This window comes from Thermobia domestica, chromosome 11 (assembly GCF_964235325.1).
Source record: "Thermobia domestica chromosome 11, izTheDome1.hap1.1, whole genome shotgun sequence".
NCBI lineage: Eukaryota > Metazoa > Arthropoda > Insecta > Zygentoma > Lepismatidae > Thermobia > Thermobia domestica.
In genome coordinates, this window is record NC_137464.1 from 183,517,586 (window position 1) to 183,530,059 (window position 12,474).

At 37.1% G+C, this 12,474-nt stretch overlaps 1 protein-coding gene across 3 annotated transcripts in view; it reads left to right on the top strand.

The window, feature by feature from the left end:
* dare (NADPH:adrenodoxin oxidoreductase, mitochondrial) overlaps nucleotides 1-12,151 on the top strand; it is a 126,297-nt gene extending 114,146 nt beyond the window's left edge. For all 3 annotated transcript variants that reach the window (XM_081731416.1, XM_081731417.1, XM_081731415.1), the window contains 2 exons: nucleotides 39-212; nucleotides 7,212-12,151. In XM_081731416.1, the coding sequence (XP_081587542.1) occupies nucleotides 39-212; nucleotides 7,212-7,339 (302 nt within the window). In that variant the 3' untranslated portion in view covers nucleotides 7,340-12,151. The remainder of the gene's footprint in view (nucleotides 1-38; nucleotides 213-7,211) is intronic.
* The last annotated feature ends 323 nt before the right edge of the window (nucleotides 12,152-12,474 follow it).

Here is a 12,474-nt window from a genome sequence, read left to right on the forward strand (position 1 = left end):
TGCAAGTGTAACCACGGACTTTTCTTTTTCCTTTCTAGGCATGTACTGTTGTGGTTGGGTTGGGACTGGTCCAGTAGGAGTAATCCTTTCTACAATGGGCAGCGCCTTTGAAGTAGGGAAAACTTTAGTTAAGGATATGAATGAAGGACTGTTTGATGCTTCGTTATCGAAACCTGGATATCAGGTGATAGCACAACAACTTAGGAATAAAGGTAAACAATCTTTCGTTGAAGTCAAAATAATGAAGGAAACTTAGTAAGCATGTTAATAAGCTAATAATCAAATTTTCCATTAGAGGTTTCTTTTGCGAGTAATATCTACAGAAGGCTGTTTCAGCCTTATGGTAGTGAAGTACAGACCCGTGCCCTAGGGCGTAAAACCCCGTTTCCTCCAGCGATCATGTTCGATGAGAGAGCCCAGTTGGTGAATGATTGCACGACATCGTAGTTTCCACTGAAGGAGACCTCTATTGAGCACTGCCTGATCCAATTTCGCCCACTCCTCCTTGCACACTTTCCAAAGGCCACCAAATGTGGTTGGACGACGCTTATTGATGTTCCGTTTGAGGAGGCCGAAAGCACAGAAGTCCACAGGGGATGCATCTGGTGACTTACGGGGATGTCTCGAAATGGGATAGCCTTTACACCTGTCTCCTGTTCCATACGTGTCATGTAGGCCACCGTTCGTTTGGCAGTATGGCTGCTGGCCTTGTCCTGGTGGATGAACACTCTGTTAGTGTCATTGCCATACAAAGCCGGGGCATGTTGGCGATAGATGGGTTCCAGTACATGCTCGATATAATACGCTGCATTCACCTTGACATTTGATGACACCCGGTGTATCGGAAGCTTTCCTTTTGCACAGAAACCCGTCACTACCATAAATTCCTTTGGAAAACTCTCCTTGCAGGAGCGAACCCACTTTGCATGATCGGTTCCATCACTGCGACGGTAGTAAATTGCACGCATCTGCTGGGATCCTGTCAAATAGACCCATGCTTCATGTAAGGTGATCACATAACGCCATTTGTCACCTGCCAGGTAACCTTCATACAGCCTTTTGCATGCCACCCGCCGTTCTGCGATGTGCGTTGGCTTCAGAACATGGATCCGCCGCTTGTGTGCACTTCTGAGTCCCAAATTGTCGCGTATGATTCGGTGCACAGTTGCAGTTGACCGTCCAACACGCATCGCTATGTCACGTTGGGTGGGTGGATTCTCCTGGGTCACAAACCGGCGGACCGTGGTAATGACGTTTTGACTGCGTTGTGGAGCCGGTTGCTTCTTTTGCCCCTTTTGAAGACGCATGGCATTGGTTTGCATTGCGATGGATGGCTGCATTAATTCCCTTATCAGACACTGTGAAACCTTCTTGCACTGTGTTCTTATTCGGCTATAACTGTAGCCTATATCAGAAAGTGCTACGATGTAGCCTTTCCAAAAAGGGTCGATTTTCGGCGGCATTCTGCTCACACACGTCTCTCCTCTGCACGCTTTGTACACAAGTGTCTGGCTACTCCGTACAGCGTGCGTCACATTGTTGACGCGAAACTAGCGCCTCTTGTGGCGACTGCAAATTGCTACCATAAAGATGAAACAGCCTTCTGTACCACTCGAAAATGTTGGATTCCACAGTTACCCGATTGTAAGCAAACTTTTTCTTATCTGGTGGTTCGAAAAATGCTTCTTGGCTTAGAATAGATATCGTTAACACAATTAGTAAAGTAGAATATACTCTTTATTGATGTAATAGTAGTAGTTCTGAAAAATATCGCTAAAAGCCGCCACAACTAAGTTTCTACTATTGTGTAGACTCAGTGTTGCCAAGCGGGATTTTCTTCTAATTGTTTTTTACCAAGATTTTACTTTTTTATCAGGAAAGAAATGAAAATTTTATGTTGCTTGTGTTTGTATTTATCAAATATTTTAAATATTCATGCCAGGAGAAATGAATTTTTTTTACAGAAAAAAACTTTAATTTAGCAGAATTCTTTATCTTTAGCAAGAAAATTTATGCCTTATGCTTTGTATGCTTCATTAATAATTTTATTATTTTTACTTAATTGAATAAATACCATAAGTGTTTAAAGTAGTAAGTATATTGTTTCTTCTCTGTGCTTCCCACATGGCGAAATGTTTATTATCGTGGTCCCAGTGAAAACATAGATGGCCCCGCTCTGATATTTATCCGGAGAATGAGATATTTGAATTAAAAAGTAGTTGACTGTAAGTGAAGAAAGCCAAAGATAATGGCTTTGACAGTCTATGTTAGTCATGCATTACCCACGTAAACGTGCGCCATTTGGTCGGGCAAGTCATTAGTGGGGTGAAAACATCACAAATTACACATCATATTACATAATAAATATGGACAAACATTTTCACTAGTTACTATATATATATATATATATATATATATATATATACACATTGCTATAAATGATCTGCTGATTTTGTTTGCACCTGGTACTGAAAGTGTAAGACGTAGAGTATTGAAATATGCAGCATGAAAAGAAAAACTTACCAAGTTCCGTTACAGATATCGTGACAGACCTTAGCACTCCAGTTAGATAACTAGGCGCACATAAGAGAAGCTCATGTCCGAAGCCTCAGCAAGTCCACTGTAAAGGTAGGCAAAGACCGTGATATACCATATCTGACAGTGAAAAAAGTGCAGCGGAAACCATCCTTGTCAGCTAATCATGATGATCTGAAGAATCGGATCAGAGCGGCTGTGGGTAGGGTTGCCCATGATATGTTCTGAGGTGTGGGTGGGTGGGTGGAGTTGGGACTACGGTATGACGTGTAACTAAAGGAGAATATGTTGAGCACTTTTAGCAGTTGTAGCTAAAGCTTGGTGAGTTTTTTTTTTTTTTTTTTTTTTTTTTCATGCTATATATTTCAATGCTCTGCGCCTTACACCTTTAACACAAGATACGAACGAAATCAAGATCATTTGTAGTAGCCTCATGTATTACCGTCGGATATACTTGCATTAAAATAGATTTTTACGGGGTAGGCATTTTTGTGATCATTCTTCGAAGCACTATTAATTATTGACATCTTGTATTAAAATGCAATTACCCTTTTGGTACAAACAACCACCAGGTCGAAATTGTATTTTATTAGCTTTTTCTTGTGTTCATTATCTTAGTAACGAGATTTTAAGTGAGTTTGATTGAGATGATTTATTCTTTATCTCAGGGATCTTTTATCTCCATTTTACTTAGGCGTTCTGAACAAAGACGCTCATGCCTTACGCAAAATCAGATTAAAAAATATATATATATATAGTGTGCTCAGAAATTATTTGATAGTCACGATCTTACCAACGTATCAATTTTCTGCGAGAAATCTCCATTTAAGAGGACCGTAAGGTGGTATGTTTTCTTTCCAATAATTTCGTAATTTATAACTAGTTGAATTTTATTGCATTTTATTTAGAGCAGTTAGAACGTCGGAAGGAATCGTGTTTGATGTTTAGTTTGAATTTGATTGATTTCGTGTAGGATCCCCAAAACTTCAAAGGAGATATTGACGGTTATTTTGTTAGAAAATATTTTTAAAATCATAATTGTTATAGAAGAGAGAATTAGTTATGTGTATCTTGACTATCATTACCTGCAGATGTTGATGCGATATTTTATATCTGTGCAGACCTCTAGTTATGATCTAATATTGTTTCTATGTAAATTGCTATTTCTTTCCAATCTATGTAATTGTACTAATTGGTATTCTCATCTTTATTTCACTAATTCATCTGCTGAAGCAAATCTTATTCATGCTTTAAACGACATTTATAAAATAATATATAATATAAAGGTAAGGGAACCATAGGAGTCAGTAGTAAACCACTTACCCATGGTGCATGGGGTCCTGGTTCGATCCTATCTCGTGCCAAGTGCACTTCGTTGTGGGATTTTTTTCATGATTCTCCCATTTCTTCCCACTTCTTTCTGCCAGCATGTCGTTCATTATCATCTCCATTAACATCGTTGCATAATAGTGGGACGTTAAGCTAAAAAATGAAGTTACGGTACCACGATACTAAGTATTATCTCCACTGTGCAGGAACATAATTCGTTTATTTAGAGATGAATTTCGGAGAAGCCCAGGTGAATCTCCCGTCCGTGAAAGCATTTCAATCAGGTAATCTTCTTAATTTAATCTTCCGAAGAATTTGTATTGCTTTGGGTGAAAACAAACTATCCACTGGGTTCGATAGGAACATAGAAGATTAAAAGGGCAAACATATCCAAGTTTCTGGGATTCTCCAGTGTCGTTTTATATAGATTTTATACTTTGCCAGTACCATAGATATGTTTTATCATTTCCTCGTGCTTTCACTGTCTTCTTAGCTTATAATTCACACTCGTGAGCGTTTTTGTGTTGAATCCAAGAAACTGAGGGATAAAACGTGTTTGCAATCCATTTTTTCTCAAAGAAACCAATTATACCAGATTTCTTCCCAAGTTATTCACTCATAGTTGACGGGAGAAAATGTATGAAAATAGCTATCTTCAGAACATTTTTGTGTGGATTTATTTGAAAATATTATTTGGAAGTACAAAATCATATTATATCCATTATGTGGAGTAATATTTCGGCATAGTCAGAATTTCAATATAGCCCTGCCATATGTAATTCATGGACAAGATTAATTCAGTATCAAGAAAGCGGATTGAAAAGTATTTTAAAGTGCAAATTGCAAACAACATTTACAAAATAATCTATAATATAAAGGTAAGGGGGCCGTGGGGTCAGTAGTAAAACACTCACCTCTAGTGCATGGGGTCCTAGTAGCATAGATGCACTTAATTATTTAGTCTCTTCTTTTCTTATCTTCTTTCCTTGTGTCTGTTCTCTCTTTCTTTATCCTTATCAGTATTATGAATACATTGCTCCAAATACTGAACTGAATTCTAGTCTTGATTTTGCAAATAACTTTTTGTGTAGATATAAGTTGCTTGTAAAATCACGATAAGCATTCGGTTTGTTTATTGGGAATTGTATGTCCATAACAGTGATAAACAAAACGGAAACAGTACAGAAATGTTTTCTATTGGATATACCGTGTTTACTCGCGTAATAGTCTCCCTCGCATAATAGTCGCATCTTAAGTTTGAAGTAAAAACATTCACCAAAAATTCCCGCATAAAAGTCGCAGTCTACGGGATTTTTTCCTTTATGAACGAGACTTCCTTCGAAATTGCTTATCTTGTGAGAGTCCGAGCAAAAGAACTTTTCGTGTTTACTGACACCTAAGTTCGTGTCCCATCTGTCAAAAGAAATCAGGCAACCTACTTCCACCCTCCATTCTGCGCACCCCTCTCTAAGTATGCATTGCAGTTTGGCACTTGTTTACAACCACCTTGTGTGCTCTGGCATTCCATGGTGTTGCCTCGAGGGTTTCAAACATCTGGTTGTGGTTGCAAAGATGATTTCCTGGCTGGCCTACAAGTTTTAATATTTTACGGTATGCAAGTTTTATTTTTTATGTTGACACAATGCTGTATGTATCAAAATTCGAAATTGTTTTGATCGTAGCGATAACTAAATGGCAACTTTCCTCGCGGAACAATCACAGTTGGATTTTCACATTAAAAAATGGTACAAAAAGTGGGACTATTACGCGAGTAAACATAGTATATATGAACTGTCATTTCTGAAATCAGGCCATTGTTTTGTAATTCTAGCGTAGATGCACTTACTAAATTTCACACGAGGGTGGGTTGATAAGTTCTCAGCCTCACCAAGAAAACAAGTAGATAGGAAGCGAAGCTTGGTGTTTTTATTAAACATATTCCCCCTGTAGTGCAATGCACTTTTCACATCACTGTTGCAGTTCTTGCAGGCCAGACAAATATAAGTCGGATGAATGCTCTGCAAACCAGCCCTCTGAGAAATGACGTCATCGGCGCCATTGAAATGCGTTCCTTTAAAAAAAATTCAATTTAGGAAAGAGATAAAAGTGAAGGAGCCAAATCAGGCGAATAAGGTGGATGTTCCTGTATTTGAAACCGTCGGTCCTCCAATTTTTGCAATGTCAGACGTGCCTTGTGTGAGGGCGTATTGTCCTGGAGGAAGATTACCCCTTTTGACAGCTTTCCACGTTTCTTTTCCTTTAGCGCTGCTTTCAGTTTGTGCAGAAGAAATGTATAATAAGTTGCATTGTTGGTATCACCCAATTTCAGATAATCCAGCAACAGAATTCCTTTATAATCCCAGAAGACCGTAGCAAGGACCTTAGCAGAGAAGCGCTGTGTCCTAGCCTTCTTCGGACGTGGAGAACCGCTGTGACGCCATTCCGCCGATTGCTGTTTCGTCATGGGATCGTAGAAATATAACCAGGTTTCGTCCACTGTTACAAGCCGTTGCAAAAAAATTGGCCTTATCCGGTTGAAATTGGGACAGAACTGCCTTACTTGCCTCCACCCGTTCACGCTTCTGATCAAAAGTTTCGGAATCCATTTTGCCGCGACCTTCCTCATACCCAAGTCTTCATGGATAACTTTCCACACCCGTTCATGACTAATGCCCAATGTGTCCTCTATCTGTTTGAGCGGGATTCGGCGATTGTCGAGAATCATCTGGTGAATGGCGTCAATCATCTCGCGAGAGGTCTCTGAAATTGGTCTGCCACACCTTGGATCATTGTTCAGACCAAACTGTCCACGTTTGAAGTTCGCTGCCGAAGTTCATTTCTTCACAGGGCATACGATGGTGCCGTGTCCTCCAATGTCGTGACAAGGTCGTTGTGGATCTCCTTCGGCGAGAGTCTCTTTAGGGAGAGGTACTTGATGAATGCACGGTATTCAAATTTACTAATTTCTGGGACGTGGGCTGTGATTCTCATTTCGACCTGAAAGGAACAAATTTAAAATTGGTTTAGTCAAATCAAATTTTGCACAATAGCTTCACAAATTATAAGCCTCATAAACGTATATAACTTTATATTTAGCTTTGTTTGAACCAGGGTAGGCTGAGAACTTATCAACCTACTCTCGTATATACTCTCGATCAGAGCAATATATCTACCAAAGAATGTTTCAGAAACTAAGAATACTATGAAAGAGACTTGATGTAATAATAATAATAATAATAATAATAATAATAATAATAATAATAATAATAATAATAATAATAATAATAATAATAATTAATAATAATGTCTGTTGTTCGATGATAAAACAATTCCTCAAAATGTTACAGGAATCCAGGTTGTTAGTTTCGTTGATTGGGAGAAGATAGATAGAGAAGAACAATCCAGAGGACAGAAGGTTGGTAAACCTCGAGAGAAGATAGTAGATATTGAAGAAATGTTAAGAATAGCTTCTTAGCAAAGTATTTATTGTTTGTTTTGGGGAAAACGGTATGTAGTTTCAATCAAACTTAAAAACTTTTATACATTTGTTAACAGAATAATGAAGATCTATTTTTATATGAGTGTTTGCGTATATATTAAAATAAGTTGCTTTTTGAAGAGCGTAGAACCATTTAGGAGAGATGTATTTAAATGTTACTGTTTTCATTTTTGTTTTGCATTAAAGGAACCCCATAGATCATCCTGTTCATAAATAAATCAATTCAGTGCAGAAACAACAAATACGTTAATGGCACGATAGTTTCTTTTGCATTTATCTATTCAAGTGTTGTTTAAATTTGTTAGAATAGATTGTGAATATTTTTTGATTATATTTTACCAGTTGTTGTCAAGTATATATATATATATATCTTGGATATTTTTTGACATATATTTTAGTTTAAAAATATTTTTAGTTGAGAGTACTATTTACTGTATCATGTAAGTCCATTATACACTCTTTTGATTTCTGTTTTATTAAAGATTTTGTAATGATTAAACAGGTTTGTGTACAACTTTATGTTATGAATTCACCCTTTCTGTAAGTTACAGAAAATCCACTAATATTACCTATTTCAAAGATGTTGTGGGAAAAGGTTGTAGAGTTTACTTAGTTCATGACTCTACGTGGATTAGGAAGGTTAAAATACAGCTTTTAACACTACTAACTCATGTAATTATAATAATACAGTACAATTCCTAAATATATTGCAACTTTCAATAAAACTGAAATCATAAAACTTCAAGGCTTCTGATGTTTCGTGTTGACAGTGATAACAAAAATATATGAGGATAAGAATATAAGTACAAACATTTGTTTACATGATCTCTATAATTAATTTCATGGTGATACAAGGTACTACCCTGACATAAGTAAATAGACACCGGAAAAATTAGCCTGTGGTTATATCCAACAAGTGATCGATGATACGGTGCAACAGTTGGTACCATTTTATTACAAAGTATCTGAAATAACTATTGTTTGTTTGGGGATCTGTGCGGCTAGTTGTGCAATTTTAGTTGTACAAAATAAATAACCAAACATTTTTTTCTAGAATTTATGCCCGGGGATTGTCTGGACCACAGCACAGTTTGAACACCAGTTCGCCTCTTTTTGTAGCGGATGGTCAACTCTGTCCTGTGACATGGTGTCCTGTTACCTTGTCGCCTGGGTGCCAATCAATTTTGTAATGCACCGATGTGTTTTGCCACATTGATCTCCCAATCGCATAAAGTGAGGTTACTATGACTTCTTTTCCAAATTGGACTGCACACTATGACACTTATCCCGCCGTATTTCACCCTAGGATGGTGGAATTGCTGTGAATTATGATCTGTTGATCGTGCCCACACTACATCAACCGCAGACCGAGAATTGAGAATTGACTTCTGTTCGAGAATGAGACATGGTTCCGAAAGTGTTACCCATTCCAGTAGCCCAATTGTAGATTTCTGAGGAGAAGCCTTTTTTTCTGGTAACATGACGGTACATACTCAAAAAATACCACTGGATGGTTCCTACTGATATGTCACCAATATCCCGATTCCAATGGCATTGGCAGATTTGGAAGAACGGATGCTTACACTTCGGACTACTACATGTTTTAATGTGGTATTGGCCGGCGCAATAATTCTGCAGTATAATTATTGCAGATTGCAGTATAATTCTGTTAACAATTGCTAACGGTATACCTAACACAGCACTGATGGTGCACTGAGTTCTGTCACATTCCCAATGCCGAATTACGCGACCTTTGATAAATTCCGTCATTTTCTTACAGCTACGTCCGAGCGCTATGATGCTGCTAATATTCCATGCTCACATAGCACCTGTTAACCTCATCAGTCGTTCGCATTCGTTCTCTATTCGCAAAATTGAGTGACTGAGGATACCTATTAATTTATGTCAGGGAAGTGTATGTAATAATATTGTGTGATCATATTAGCATGTTACAATGAGTAAACAACAAATCTTATGTAACAGTTCACCATAACATGGAACAGTTTAGAAGAACAAGTCATTTAAATTAATAACTTAAGAAAAGTGAATTACCGTGTGCCTCCATGTTTATTACTTTAATTGAATATTTGTTTCTTTTCTGGGAAGGATTTCAGCAATATTTTTATTACTGCGTCACCGGGTCCTTGTCTTTGCATCTCTGATTGTAGTTTTTGTATTTTAAAGAACAATTTGTACAGAGTATTCTATAGACTTAATTCAGTTTCGCTTTTTGGTTACTCTTAATGATTTTTCCGGTACTTACAAATGCAGTCAATTGGCTATTTTTTTTTTTCTTAATTAATTGTTCGCTATTGTTAAAATTAATACGAGTATTTTTGTGGAATTCCACAATATGTCTTTAATTATTTGATTTAATCTGGTTGTTCCTCAATTCAGTTTTGTCTATTGTAAACACTAATTTCGTTTGCAGATTTAGCACACTGCAGTCTTTTTAAATTTTAGGAAGTAAGTGGTTGAATATTTATTTTGACTGTGTACAGTTTGTCAATGACATTTTTTTTTTCTAGGAAACTAGACTTTTAAACTTTCTGTTGGTATCAGGTATGGAGTTTCGAAATAATCTTCACCTGTTATTTCAACTCGAATTGGGGTTAATGTGACAAGGCCCAATTTTTAAGTGATGCAGATAATCTGAACACACCTGTTGAGATTATTTTGCTACGATACTAAATGTCTGCTCCCATTTGGCTATCTTTGAGTGCTCATGGTAAGGATCGATCTCTAGATTTGCTTCCTGAGATAATCATCGGTTGATATCCTTCCCGAGGACATCGGCTTCCATGAGGACGTTGCACAGCTTCACAATGTCATACCAAAAGCAATAAGCAAACAACATTCATGTAGCCTCAAGCATCCTAACAATGCAAATTTCTGTATTTGAAAATATTTAAGAAGCTCTAGGCCGTCGGTGACTTCTATTCCATCATTTTTCAAGCTATATTTCCTTACTCTCAATCATTACCTTTTCTGTTTACGCTTCGTCTGATTTGTGATATTTTTCCTTCCCAAAGATAAAAGGTCCTACATGTTATTATCTTCGATACTTCTGATTTGTCTCTTCGATTCATGCAATTTAAGTCAGACTACGTCACGTCACCGAGGATAACGTCCTGCTACTTCGTGGTCATTTTCAGTTATTGTTTGTCACCAACCTAAAACTGGACGTTTCGACTGAGCACCACGTCGACTACTACAAGCTGTATGCCAGAAGGAGTTCTAACCATGCGCTGAAGACAATAGCAGGAAGTGGAATTAAAAAAAGGTCGAAGTTCCTTATTCTTGATTAGAAAGTGTGTTTGGAGTCCGCAATTATCTGTTTTCTGCTTAGGACAAGACATTAGCCTTCTTGTTCACCAAAAGTTATGTTTTACTTATATTAGAGGATCTCGTGGTTTTGTACTACTTAGTCTTTGATTTCTACGCTGACCAAAAAGTGATCCCTAGTCAATTAAGTTCAGCTTTTTTTACAAACCTTGAATTACATCAAGTTGGTTATCGTTGTTTTGAATAAAATATCTTATTTCTGTATCAGTGACTTGGGTTCCACTCCCAGCACTCACTGAAGTGTAGTAATAAGGTCAGGCTTATTTTTCAGACTACCAAAAAGACCTGTAATTTTATTCCTTTACGCTATCTAGGTTACTTGATAATGGTGCTATTCTTCTTAACGCTGTGGTTGTGTAAACCGGAAACTATCTTTATAAGTATCCAGTTGCTTCATAATTTTGAGACCAGACAGATAAAAATCACCAAATCCTGCTACACAATTTTTGCATGCATGCTACACACAGCAGTATTTAACGATTTCTACCCATCTGGTTTAATTATTATGAGGTATCTGAGTGTTTATGAAGATGGTTTCCGGTTTACATAACTTAACTATTAAGAAGAATAACAATCTTATCAAGAAACTTAAATAGGATCTCAGCAAGTGTTTTCAGAGGATTATTTACATCACGTCAAGAGTCTGGCTACATTAAGCCCTTGAGTCGAATTGTCAGTTCAAGATTATTTCGAAACTCTATGCTTGATACGTGGCCCCGCGTGTCATAGTCGCTAACGCTCTTGCCTTTGGTGCGAACCGTCCCGAGTTTGATTCCCGGTGGCGACACTCGGTCGAAAAAGTGTAACAGCCTTTTCAGGCTAGCCATCTTAAGTGAGGGTTTTCCTGGGTTTCCCTCATTCACATCAGGCAAATGCCGGGATAATACCTAACATACTGGTCCCAGGCCGCTTCCTTCCTTCCGTTTCATCGGATAGTGTGCTCGTCGAGGGACGTCATCCCTCATATACGTGACGGGCTAAATGACCATAGATATCGACAGCTTAGAAATCTAATTCCTATTTCTATACCTAATACCAACAAAAGTGTGGAACTTTAGTTTGCTATGTTTTGCCACCTAAGTCCCAAAATTCATGAAGATTGCGGAGTGTTAAATCTACCAACGAAATTAGTATTTACAACAACAGAAAAATGAATTGAGGAATAACCACATTACATCAATAAATTAGACATATTGTGGAATTCAAGATTATTATTATTTTTAACAACAGTTCTTTGTACACACACACAAGCAAAAACAAAAAGGGAATTGACTGTAAATAATGTGGCTAATACCTAGGCTGTCGATCAACTGTATTGAAACTCAAATAGAACAAACAAAGTCTTTGTGTGATGTAGATGGTACTTGTTGTAACGCATTTTAGATGTGACGTTGTGCGAAAGTTCATTGATGTTTGCAAATTTTGTAAATGAATGTGTTTTGTTTTAAATATTTGTTGAAATTTTAGGTATGAAATTTATCGTAATGGAAGTTGGAAGACATGCATATATTGCTTACTTTTATAATTGATATAGGTCAAACAGAAAATTGTGTGAATTATCTGAAACTTCAAATTAGTCCATTGCTGAATATTTTTGAATAAATTGGATTTTTAATATATTATACACACAGCGCTTTATTTCTTAAAATAAAGGTGCCGGTACGCTATACCTAAGGTTCATAATGGTTAAAAAGTGCATATCTTTCAGGGTATTATTATTATTATTATTACTAAGACCGAATTATAATAATAATAACAATAATAAT